The sequence below is a fragment of the Beauveria bassiana genome, assembly GCF_000280675.1.
Source record: "Beauveria bassiana ARSEF 2860 unplaced genomic scaffold BBA_S00010, whole genome shotgun sequence".
NCBI lineage: Eukaryota > Fungi > Ascomycota > Sordariomycetes > Hypocreales > Cordycipitaceae > Beauveria > Beauveria bassiana.
In genome coordinates, this window is record NW_007930845.1 from 829,437 (window position 1) to 840,926 (window position 11,490).

The 11,490-nt window shown below is 51.0% G+C and overlaps 2 protein-coding genes across 2 annotated transcripts; one reads left to right on the forward strand and one right to left on the reverse strand.

Annotated features, from left to right (window-relative positions):
* Window positions 1–510: 510 nt before the first annotated feature.
* BBA_04604 (zinc finger protein 501) lies at window positions 511–1,808 on the reverse strand (the record flags this gene model as incomplete). The annotated part of the gene is made up of 3 exons (XM_008599701.1): window positions 511–1,425; window positions 1,480–1,671; window positions 1,734–1,808. 3 exons carry the CDS (start codon window positions 1,806–1,808, stop codon window positions 511–513), a joined length of 1,182 nt encoding a protein of 393 aa, XP_008597923.1.
* Window positions 1,809–2,829: 1,021 nt separating this feature from the next.
* On the forward strand, window positions 2,830–3,480 carry BBA_04605 (uncharacterized protein; the record flags this gene model as incomplete). Its single annotated transcript, XM_008599702.1, has 3 exons — window positions 2,830–2,987; window positions 3,067–3,170; window positions 3,434–3,480. 3 exons carry the CDS (start codon window positions 2,830–2,832, stop codon window positions 3,478–3,480), a joined length of 309 nt encoding a protein of 102 aa, XP_008597924.1.
* Window positions 3,481–11,490: the final 8,010 nt, after the last annotated feature.

Below are 11,490 nucleotides of genomic sequence, written 5' to 3' on the forward strand. Positions count from 1 at the left end.
GGAACAAGCCGTGAGGTCGCCATCTTGGAGCACATGTTCCTCTGAACAAAGAAAATAAGAAGCGAACGTGGCAAAAGCAATAGGATTCTCTGCTCCAAAGCAAGTAAAAAAAGAAACAAGAACGGCAAATTGAGTCAAAGTGAGCATGAGTGAGCATTGTTATAACAAAGTACCAAATGGATATTGATTAAAACTGAAAATAATGATAATGCTCCTTGTAGATTCCACGATCCCAACCAGACTCCCAAGAACACAAGTATTAGTAGATAAATAAAAGACAAATGTACAGCCATGTACTCAACCTCCTAACCGTGGGGCACTGCGTCGTGGTGCTGTAAAACCCGTTCCCAAATTTTGGTATCTCTTCCAACCACATTAATGTGCGTTCGTATCGTTCGTAATGATATATCCGACCCAATCCATATACATTATTAATAAAGAGCTCTATTGTATTGTTGTACAAGAGCGATCTTAGTCCAAAGACCACTCGAGGTTCCAAAAGATGTGTTTTTAGATGGCTGCGATGCGACTGCTGGGCAGCTGCATCGAAGGGTCATCAAACTCCATCTTGGGACCGGCGTAGAGGTCGTAGATGCCAGATCCGTAGGCGGGCAGCTGGCCGATGGTGGCGACCTCGACCGGGGCCTGGTACTGGTACCACTGCTCCGACTCGGCCTGAGGAGAGGGGTAGTGGCCGGCGGCGGCTTGGGCCTGCTGGGGCATCTGCTGCGTGTACTGGATCATGGGCTGCTGCTCGACGGCGGCGGCGTTGTGCATGGCGTACGAGTTTTCTTGCGAGCCGTGGTGGGCGTACAGACCATCGCGAATGTTGGGGCTCTGGCCGGCGACGGGAGAAAAGGCAGGGCTGCTAGTGATGGGAGTCGTCATGCCCTGGGTGGTGTAGGCCATCTCGACAACGTTGCTCGGGCGCTCGCTCTGACCGCGGGGAACCTGAAAGGTAGGGTGGATGTTGGTGTTCATGGTAGCGACGCCCGGGTTGCCCTGCTCGACCACGTAAAAGGGATGCTGGATGGATTGGCTGCGCTGGAGCATAACGGGATGATGCTGGACAGAGTACTCGGCGACGTTTTGCATGTTGTACTGGTGCATCTGCTGGTTGAAGTCGGGGAACGAGGCAGCGCGGTGCATAACGTGGGTGCCCTGGGGCATGGACTGGCCGGGCACAATGGCAGCGACGGGCCAGGACATGGTAGACTGGGTAGGAGTGGGAGGGGCTTCACCCATGTCGGAGTCGGAGGAGCAGTCGTCCATGACCTCGTGGGGGTGCAGGCCGCGCTGGTGAGAGCGGCGCTGGTGCTTGACCATGGTGGTCTTGCGGCAGAAGCTCTTGATGCAGCCGTCGTGGGCGCATTTGTAGGGGCGCTTGCCGGTGTGGATGCGGCGATGGCGGGCAAGAGAGGAGGACTGGAGAGGGTGTTAGCGAGAGGTTGCGGATGTAGGATTGGGCGTGTATCGTACGTCAGAGAAGCGCTTGCCGCAGCCCATGTGTTGGCACTGATGAGGCTTCTCGCCGGTGTGAGTTCGGATGTGAACAGTCAGGGCGCTGCGCTGGATAAAGCTCTTGCCACAACCGGGAATAGAGCAAGAGTAAGGACGCTCGTTGGTGTGGATTCTGTAGTGGCGCTGAAGATCCGACTTGCGGTTGAAGCTCTGTTGCGACCCGAGTGGTCAGCAATGATGAGGTGAAACGTCGGCATGATTGAGAAGCTTACCTTGTTGCACGAGTCCCAGTCACACTGGAACGGGCGAGTGGCAGGCTCATATTCGACAAGCTCTAGGAGTTCCATTGTGGGTGATGATGAAGAGGATGAGGATGAGGATGAGGATGAGACAGATGATGAATGGAAGTAGGGGTGTGACAAGAGGAGGAAGGGAGGAAGTGTCGTAGATATATATGTATAATATATAAGATGAAGAGAAGGTAGTTCCTCAAAGTGATGACCAGGTCTCAGAGAGAGAGGCGCGGTGGTGAATATATGTTGAAAAGGCAAAGGCAGCCGGGGTATGCAAGGTGTGGATCTGGCTCTGAATCAAGTGGGCTGTGACCGGGGGAAGAAGGACAGGTACTGACAAACCCTGGCTTGGGAGTGTGGTACAGAGCGAGCGAGGGTATGTTTATGGTCGGTCGGCTTGAGCTTGGGATACAGGGCCAAGAAAGTGGGTGCCAAACTTGATGGGAGGTGCTCGAGCGTCGGCAAGCAAGTATGATGGACAGGGCGTGTGTCTGTGAAGAAACGGTTTGATAAAAGTCGAAGGCGAAGTTGCAATTTCTGATTAGAAAAACATTCAATAGCAGGCCAATTGGGGTTAGAAGAGTGAAAGAAGAAGTCGAGGCTGTTGTAGAAGTTTGCAGAGCGAGACAATTGCAGGTAACGAGGGAGATTTGTCTTGCAATATCGTGAAACGAAGAAGCAAGCCTTTGTCTGATGTAGAAGTGATGTAGATGAGATTCGTGATGCCTTGATGATGTGAAGAGGCAACAAGTAATTCAATGAAGAAGATGTGATTGATGAGAAACAAGGAGGATTGTGTCGAGAGGAAGCGAGGCTATATAGATGAAGGTAGGACCAGAGGGACGGGTCGAGAGAGAGGCAAAAGAAGCAACACGGGCTTGGGAAGGGAAATGTGGAGATGGAGTCGAGGCCAGAAAGAGAAGATTGGGAGGTCCAGCTAAAGTAAAAGCAAAAAAGAATAAATAAATAAATAAATAAAAAAGAAAAAGGAAAGGAGCCAGCGAGGCCCAGGACCAAGAGACCAAGACAGCGGGCAGGACAGACCGGGAGCCCGCAAAAAGGCACCAGCACAGAGATGGAGCCACCGATACAGAACGTCGTTCAGAGATGGACTAGTTTAGTGTCCAAGGGGAGAGCTACCGGGGAGTGGGCGAAAGGATGGAGGGGGGGGGGCGTGGTTGAGGAAGATGAGGGGGGGTCTACGGTGAGAGACTCAAGGGCCATTGTGTGCAGGTGAGTTGAGAGAATGATTGTATGGGGATAGAACCAGAACAAGGCAAGAACTGGTAAAAAAAAAAAAAAGAAAAAAAAGGCAACTCGGCAAGGATACTGGAAGTTTGGAACGGCGGAGGGGAAACAGCAGTAGATTTGGGCGGACGAGATGGAAACGAGGTAGCGAGGCTCACGAGAAGTGGTGTAAGTTGGCGACAAGTCATGCACAGTGCAGCGTAGCGGGTTTGGGGCGGCCTGGGTGGGCCAAGTACAGTGCTGCTTGTGTGAGCCTCGGAAGAGGGGAGAGTGGGAGAAGGGAGAGAGAGAGAGGGGAAGAAGAAGGGAGGGGTGTAAGCTAGTGAGTGGTGTGTGTAGCGGGCAATTTTGACTTTACTTGACTGATTTAATAAATATTCTACGGATTAGCGTGCATGGAAATCAGGAAATAAAATACTGTTGCTCCGTAGATAAAATGGCGTGGCGGGGAGGACGCCTGGATGGGGAGGACGCCTAGATGGTGGAGGAGGAAAAGGACAAGGAGATGCCTGTACGCTGTGGTGTGATTGTGGAGGGACACAAAGAGCAGCCAGACACTGTACCAAAAAGAGGAGAAGACCGGGGGACCTGGCTTCGCCTGGAGAGAGGGAGAGAGCTCTTGCTATTTTTTTTTTTTGTGCTCTTTTCTTTTTATTTTATTGCTGCAGGGGCACATCACTTGCACTTCAAGCAGCCACCCCTTGTATGCTGTATCCCCCCTCCCCCTGTAAATGCGGTGCAGGTGGCACTGTAGGAAAAAAGCCCGCTGTGAAGCTCCGGTGCCGTGCCGACTTTTTGGGGCTTGGGGGGGGGGGATTGGGGGGGGGGGGGGATTGGGGCTTGCAGGTTTAGCCCCAGCCCAAGGTTCAACGCTTGGCTTGCAGTTGAAAAGAAACGCCCGCCAAAAGGCAACGCAAGAAAAGAAATTAATGTGAAGGAAAAAAGTAAAGAAAGAAAGAGATTAATGCTCGTATCTTTGTTTAGCTGAATAACCTCGAGTAGCTGGTTCATAAGATTAAAAGCAACGTAGTTATCGCGCTACTCTGCTCACTCAAAAATTACCAATACAAGTTGCAATCGCATAGTCTGAGTGAGGAGTGAGGTGCTGGCCTGACTGCGCAGCCAGCACGTTCTCATCAAACGCGCCACACTCATCCGCCGATGCCGCTCTCTCTCTCTCTCATCCACTGCAGCAGCTCTCACTCATTGCCCACATCCCATTCTCTCTTTCAATTAGACCTCTCATAAAGTTCGTCCATTTTCCATATTCAAAGGACATTCATCTCCGCGTCCACAGTCATGATCCAATTCCCTTATCATAGTTCATCTAGTCTTTCAATACCTATTTCCACCTATTTCCTCTGATAATAATTACATGTTTTTGGGTCCACCTTTACCCTCATCCTTCACAAGCTTTTTGCGTTTGCACCATCTTTCCCCCCCGCCCAGAGGTCCTTTTTAATTTTTTGCCACCAGGTGGGCGCTCGTCCTCGTCCTCCTGCGATTTCCTGCTGCCAACAAAAGTTATAGTTACGGTCTGTATCTCACCGCGTACCTCTTTCCTTTTCCTTTTCTAGCAAGGTCGCATCCATATTCTCGTCCACCCCAAACACATTGACTCAATCTGGCAACTAGGGCGACCCCGCCGATGCGGCACACCATGGTCACCACCCTCATCAACTTGCCTGCGGCTTTCGCGGGGGGCCTGGCTGGTTTCTTGTGCCTCGCTCGAGTCATCACATCGACAAACAAACCATCAACAACGTGGTCGACACCCTCGTTCCATCCACCCCACTGGGTTGACGGTTTTCTCTTTCTCATTTAATTTGTTTTAGTCTGGTCGTTTCATTACTTCTTTCGTCCTCTCCTCCCCTCGCTAGCGATCAGAACCCTGCGCTAACGTGGTCCTCTGCCTTTGGGATCGGACTTTGCATGGACCTTCAGACTGAACCTGCGACACTTGAATGATCCAAACTGATGCCGTCATATTCGCTTCTTGGCCGCCATACCTCATCGAGTCTTGGTCTCTCTCGAACTAGGTCCATCTCTTCACCCTGCAAGCGCACTGTTGTTTGGGCAGGGTCACATCGCCATCGGCCTGCTATCCTGCTATCGTTGTGCGTTTCCTTCCCTTCGCGGCCCTCGCACCCGGCATTGGTCGGCCGTTTCTTCATCTAGCTTCCATTACCACCCTCCCGATATCTCGTATGGCGCAGTATCAACTAGTTCGCCCGTTGTGTGTTGGCACCATGCCGATACCCTTGAAGCTGCCGTGCGGCCACGCACCCACGAGCCACATGGTAGGTAGTTGACACCATCCTAGCGTGCCTTGTAGCTTTGGCGCCAGAAAACGTTCGGCTAGATCTGTCACATTCCTTTCCCATGCCTTGCTCACATGTGGTTATCAGTCTGGAAACTCCATCTAGCCTAGCGAGAACCCTCTTTCCGTTTAGTTGCTGGTCTCGGGCGTCTGCCTTATCTGGTTGATGGTTATCGGTCGCTATTCACAGAGGGGGAATCCGAGCAATGATAGAAACTACTTTGACAGCTTGCCAGGGCCACATAAATCGGCCATGCACAAGAGATGTCGTGGGGCGCGCGCTTGCCTTTCAGGGCTCCTCTATCTAACTAGTCAAGTCTCTCAATCCAGCCGTCAATCTCCCGGCCCGAGGCCCGCGATGGCCGGTAGCCCATATAGCCAGAAGCACGCTCCGAGACCTTTTCTTGTACTATCAGCAAAACAATCGCAAGTCGCTGCTCTAGCGATCACCCACAACTAGCCTCGTTCAGGTCAACATCTGGGATCGGTAAGCTCGGTAAGCTGTGATGGTTGCGAAGGCCGCCCTTTTCCACCGGCCCTCCCAAATCTGCATGATGGCCGTTGCTGCCACCAGGGCATGTGACAACGCGACAATGCATGTGCGGTGCTAGCGGGATCAAACATATCGTATCGGTAATTTCAGATATCGGCTTCTAAAGTGCCCAAACAGGCAAAGGTCATACTCGGCATTATCCATTATCGCCCTTCCTGCCAAAAGCGTATGGGGACTCGAGTCAGAGAACGAAATGACAAGGATACTTTCCCCCCGGGCAACTGGTACGATAATGACGGCTGCTTCCTGATGTACATCGTTGCACTCTTCTTCCCTCGTCCTTGCGCTGCAACCACCGTGTCCGTGTTGCCTCACCGCACATGAAACTAAAAGGGCCAAAGTTTCGGATTTGCAACCGTGGCGTAAAAAGGTCCTCCCAAACAGGAATGCCCCCTCTTCAACTGTCACCAGCCAAGGTCGCTTCCTTTGGACTAGCGTTGTGCTACGAGGCGTAGTAAAAGGTGGCGTTTGCTGGGAAAAAAGTATACCGGCCAAGTCCGTCTGATGGAAGAACAAAGGCATTATGGAACGATGGGCTAATGAAGAAAGCTAGAACTCAAGGAAAAAAAAAACTTTGTAGAGCGCGCTCTCTGTGCGAGGTGTCATCTGTCAATCCTCAGGCGCACCCGCCGTCTGTATTTACAACCTGTTCCTCCATTGCCCCAACTAACAGCCTCTGATCTAGCCTCCCACAGACGGTGTCAACATTGGCAAGACGAAAAGTACAAAAATGCACTTTATATTATATATATATATATATATATATTTTAGCTATCTGTCATTGAAAATCAAGTGTCTAAATTGCCATGCCATTGCCATTGCCATGGACAAGCTGGTAACAGTTGAGCTAATCGTCTTGCAGTCCGGCACTCCGACGTCTTGTCGGAGCTAATGGAAAAGCCAAAACTAATCCCAAGATTATATGGCACCAACAACCGTTTTTTTTAGCAGTCTCCATTCCCCTGACACTATGGTCCTTTTTTTTTTTTTCTCTCTGCAAGCTTTCATTGCATAAAGCGAGATATACGAGTTGGCAAAGTCTTTCTTCCTCCATAGACCCCTACCCATTTGCCCATGATGGGATGCAAATCAATGGGTCTTGGCGACCACTTTGCGATGTGGAGATGTGCCTTTTTCAGCAGCCCTCTCTGCGTTACACGTTTATGCACTGTGCTCTTCTTCTGCCCCTCTCCCCTGGCCAGGCTTTTTGCAGCCGAGGAGCTCGCCCAATGGCGTGTCTTTTTTCTTCTCGATCGGGTGGGAATTGCGAGACTAGCATACAAATTGGGCCCTTGCCAGCACCACTCGCGAAAAACTCAAAATGAAAGTAAAAAAAAAAAGCCTTCGGAGCATGGCGAACGTGTTTTCCGTCTTGTTGGGAGAATTGCGGCTAGACTGCTAATTGGACCAAAGTTACAAGCTGACGGCCCATCTTACGAACTCTAGATGACAAGTTGAGGCCGATGTAAAATTGTAATTAGATGTTCATGCAGACTGGCAATTACATAAAAAGTTTCCAATGTTTATGTTTATTTTTAGCAAAGATGCTGCAATGATCAGCGGCCTGTTGATGGCCTCCGTGTTGGCCGTGGGATTTTTCCCGGCACCGGACCGACCGGGTCGGCGAACCCCATCCCACGTAACAGGAGCGCGCTCTTATTGGGAGAGAGAGGCTGCTAGCAAAGTTACCGAGGCTGATAAAGCCCCCCGCCAACTCCAGTGTACGGTTAAACAACGGACTTGAAAGGTCACGCGGCGCAGCAAGTAGTTGTGACTGGCTGCCTATTACACGGCCCGAATGAAGTGTGCGCGGAAAGGACGGAATTGTCACCGGCGTGGCTTCGAGTCGGCTCGGTTGGCCATTATCGTGTTCCTGAATTCAGCAAAGTTTATGGTTTGAGCTCTTGCCTCGATCTTTTAGGATTAAAGTGGTTATCTCCAGAATTCGCCCGGTGGAGGCTGCGTCTCTTGGCGCAGTACAGTTTTCATTTTGACCAATCTTGGCTTGCTTGCATGAGTGTGGCCAAGTTATCCCGTATCCGTACGTAAAAGAAAGTGCCTTGAAAATGTTGACCCAAGTCGCGATTGATAGTGTGACTATGTAGCCTGTTTCGTTTTTTGCAGGAATATGGGTTCAGGTTCTTAGGGGTGGTTTGTGCGGTGTGTTGGCGGCTCCATTTCTTCAACCATGAACCCGATCAATAATGTATCGGAGAGGAGCCTGAAAATCTTTCCGGCGATCTTGGTAGGCCAAAACTGGTTCATCGCCATTCTGGGCTGATTTTCTGGTTGCCCCTCCACACAACCCCCCCTTCCTTTGCCTCTTTGCGATACTTAGTAACTGATCCGTAGAAACTAGGTAGAATGGCCGTGCGAGCCAGAACCAGGGGGCGGGACATTTCTTTTTTTTTTAACGGTGGGCTAATAATAACGAGAAACGATGCAGACACACCTTTGAGCGACGTCGAAATTTAATTATTAGTGGAAATCTTTCCACAGATGGCTGAGGTCTGTTCGCGTCATGCCCCTGGCTCAGCCTCGTGGCAGCGATGGAACCGGCTCGCCGAGTAAAGTTCAGGCTACGGGCAAACAAGGCCCTCTTTCGGCCATGGCCCAGGGCTCTCATGTCAGTCGCTGACTCGACCTCATTCTTAGCAAGGCAAGTGGGGGATTGGGCTTTGCACACGCCGCTTCCCGCCTTCAGATTTTGGTCAACCTGTAACACGCGCACGGCTCCTCCATCGCGACAATCTCGCCAGTCATCTCATTTTTTCGCATATTCGCCATCGGCCTTTCAACCATGGATACACCACACTTTAAACTCTGTTTTAAAAAAAGAATACAGTAAATGGACCAGACAACGCAGTTGAAAGCAAGCCACATCCAGACGTATGTAGTAGGTAGGCTGGGCAAGGTTTCGAAACGTCCCTTACAGGAGCCGCGCGACGCATTGTTCTAGAGCGTCTTATCATTTGGCTTACACGAGGTCGACAGTCTAGAATGTCGGGAATCATGGTCATCATTGCCACGGCTTTCAAAGCAATGAATTCATGATTGATGTACTTTGCATGTACGCGACTCAAGAATCCAGAGTACTTTGATATCAATTGAGTTCTCTGTGCTGATATTGTTTTTGCGTTTAATAACCGCCTGAATCAGCTGGCGGTGACATCCCAAGCTGCTGGGATGCCCCATGTTTCCCTTTGCCAGAAACATTCCCCCCGTGCCGTGCCTAATTGCCATTGTGCTTAGTTACGCTTGTCACTGCTTGTCCGCTTGTGGCATAAAATGGGGGCGGCCCTGCGACGCTAGTATCTATCAAGGCAGCGACGACAACCTTTGCGGGCAAGCCGAACACTTATCCGTAGATTTTTAATGACGATAAAAAAACGTCACCACCTTAGCAAAACTCTCTTTCTCCTTTTAGCTGGCGGCTGACATATTTCGCTTCAGGTGGTTATTGAACGCCGCCAAAAGCCGCCTGCTCTGCGGATGCAACTCCATCCTCCCCCGCCAGGAACAAAGCGACTCCGCCCCATGGCCTGGTGGTTACTGGCACCAAGGAAATTTGCTTGGCGGTGGCATGAAGAAAATTGGCCTTGGAGCTGAACTTTGCTGGCGATCTACCGTCTTGTAAAGTACACGAAGAAAAATTCACTTTCAGCGCGTTGCATGAACTACACACAATTGCCCATTTAAGCCGTAAAACTCTGTATGCTGGGGCCCACGTGTTCTAGCCGTTGGCGCAGGCACGGAGACGGCGAAGCGAAAAGAGAAGAAGAAAAAAAAACTTGGTGATGAGAAAAAGGAGGCGCGCGTGGGACCAAAGTTGTTAGTGACGACACCACGATTGGGCAAGGCTTTACTCCATTCTCGTACTGAGAATCTGCGGGCGTGACTCGTGACAGCTGCTGCTCGATTTGGAGAGAGAGAGAGAGGGGAAAACTCCCATGACCCCTCCCCCCCAGCACCGGCAGATGGCGAACCACGGCGCGCCCTTGAACGGGCTGGCCCTTATTAGTCATTACTTTGAGCTTGGTGGTCGGGAAGTGCGCGGAACAGGCAATAGTGCCAGCCACGTCTGTGTTCAAGAGGTACTGACAGCGGCAAGCCATGGGGAGCTGGGGGGCGGTGCGGGCAGAAGGCCAGGACCAGGACCAGGCTCTTGAATCAGAACCGTTGCGAGGGCTTGGGGGAGGGGGGGAAGTGCAGCAAGGGAGAGGGGATTCAGAGGGTGAGAGGCAAGCGCATTGTGTCTCAGGCGGCGGGCTGCGAGCAAAGCAATGCCGGCAGCACGAGTTCCCCACGTCATGCGGGCTCGCTGCAGGTATATTAGTATGAGCAAAGACGGCATATTACTACAGGTGGAATTTGACAACTCGGAAAAGCGAGGTCAATCATATGACGATCATGAGTATATTAACTGCGTCATATGGGAAGGGAAAGGGCGTCCCCTTTGGGCTCTAAACCGCGCCCTGGTAGATGACCAGGGGGGGCGGGCGGCGAAAGAGCTTTGCGATCCAGGTGGTGGCCGATCGTCACTGTCCAGGGCCGTATGGGTATAATTGAGGAAACAAGGGCCCGAGCAAAGCTATGCTGCGCAGTGCGACGTGGGTGGTGATAAGGCAGAGGCTGCTATATGTGTCAAGTCTTCTTCATGGGTGGGTGGTTGCTATCGCAGGCATTCAATGTACAAGCCACACAGGGGCCTGAAGGCTGAGGATGAGAAAAAAAAATAGTTCCCAGTTCTTATAATGGCTAAAGTGTTATCGCAGGCGTTCTACTAGCCACAACTGGGGCCCTGTTGATGAGAAATAGTTACCAGTCAGTATTGGCGTGCAGCCAAGGTCCAATTTTGCTGTCTCTGCTAGTACGAAACAATCACTAAGAGCATCCTAATTGAGAAATCAACGGGCAACCAGTGGGGTCATTATTCCTGTCCCTGCTCAGCCCAGTGGGAGGTCTCCGCGGGGTTTTTTTCTTTTTCTTTTTTTAAAGAAGAGCATAAACGAGCTCGGGCCAAGGGCTTGCGGTTCGATCTGAATAAATGCAGTTCCTGGCTGGGAACTCGGGCCCAAGCTTTATTATATATCTGACATGTTAAACGAGCACAACATCAATCTCAAAAGCTACCACGATTGAATATAGTTGAATTGCACCGCCAGGTACCAAACAGTACAGCCAAGCAGAGGAGATGACGTTTTGGCGCAAAAATAGCATCATTGCTCTCCGCAAATACAATAATAGTCAATGCAGGTGGGCTCCAAAATTGGCCGAGGTGAATTCGGTCATTTTCGACAGCCTGCTTGATAGCCTTTGGAGAAACAAGTTTTTCTCTCTGCTGTCAAATTTTTGTGTGTACCTAACTATCCCGCAGTTGTCTGCCCTACCGATAACGCGATGCTAGCGCATTCCCACAACTGCGCACATCTCTGCTGTGTGTGTGTGTGTGTGTGTTAAAAAAAGAATGGCAACCTGAAACCGAGCCGCAAGAGGGGTTCAGCTTGTTTCGAAATAGTTGGGAAAAAGGGATTAATAAGATGAAAAAAATGGGATGATGACAAAGTTTCCACTCCGCCTGCCAGCCTGCTTGCCCGCCTGTCTGCCCGCCACAG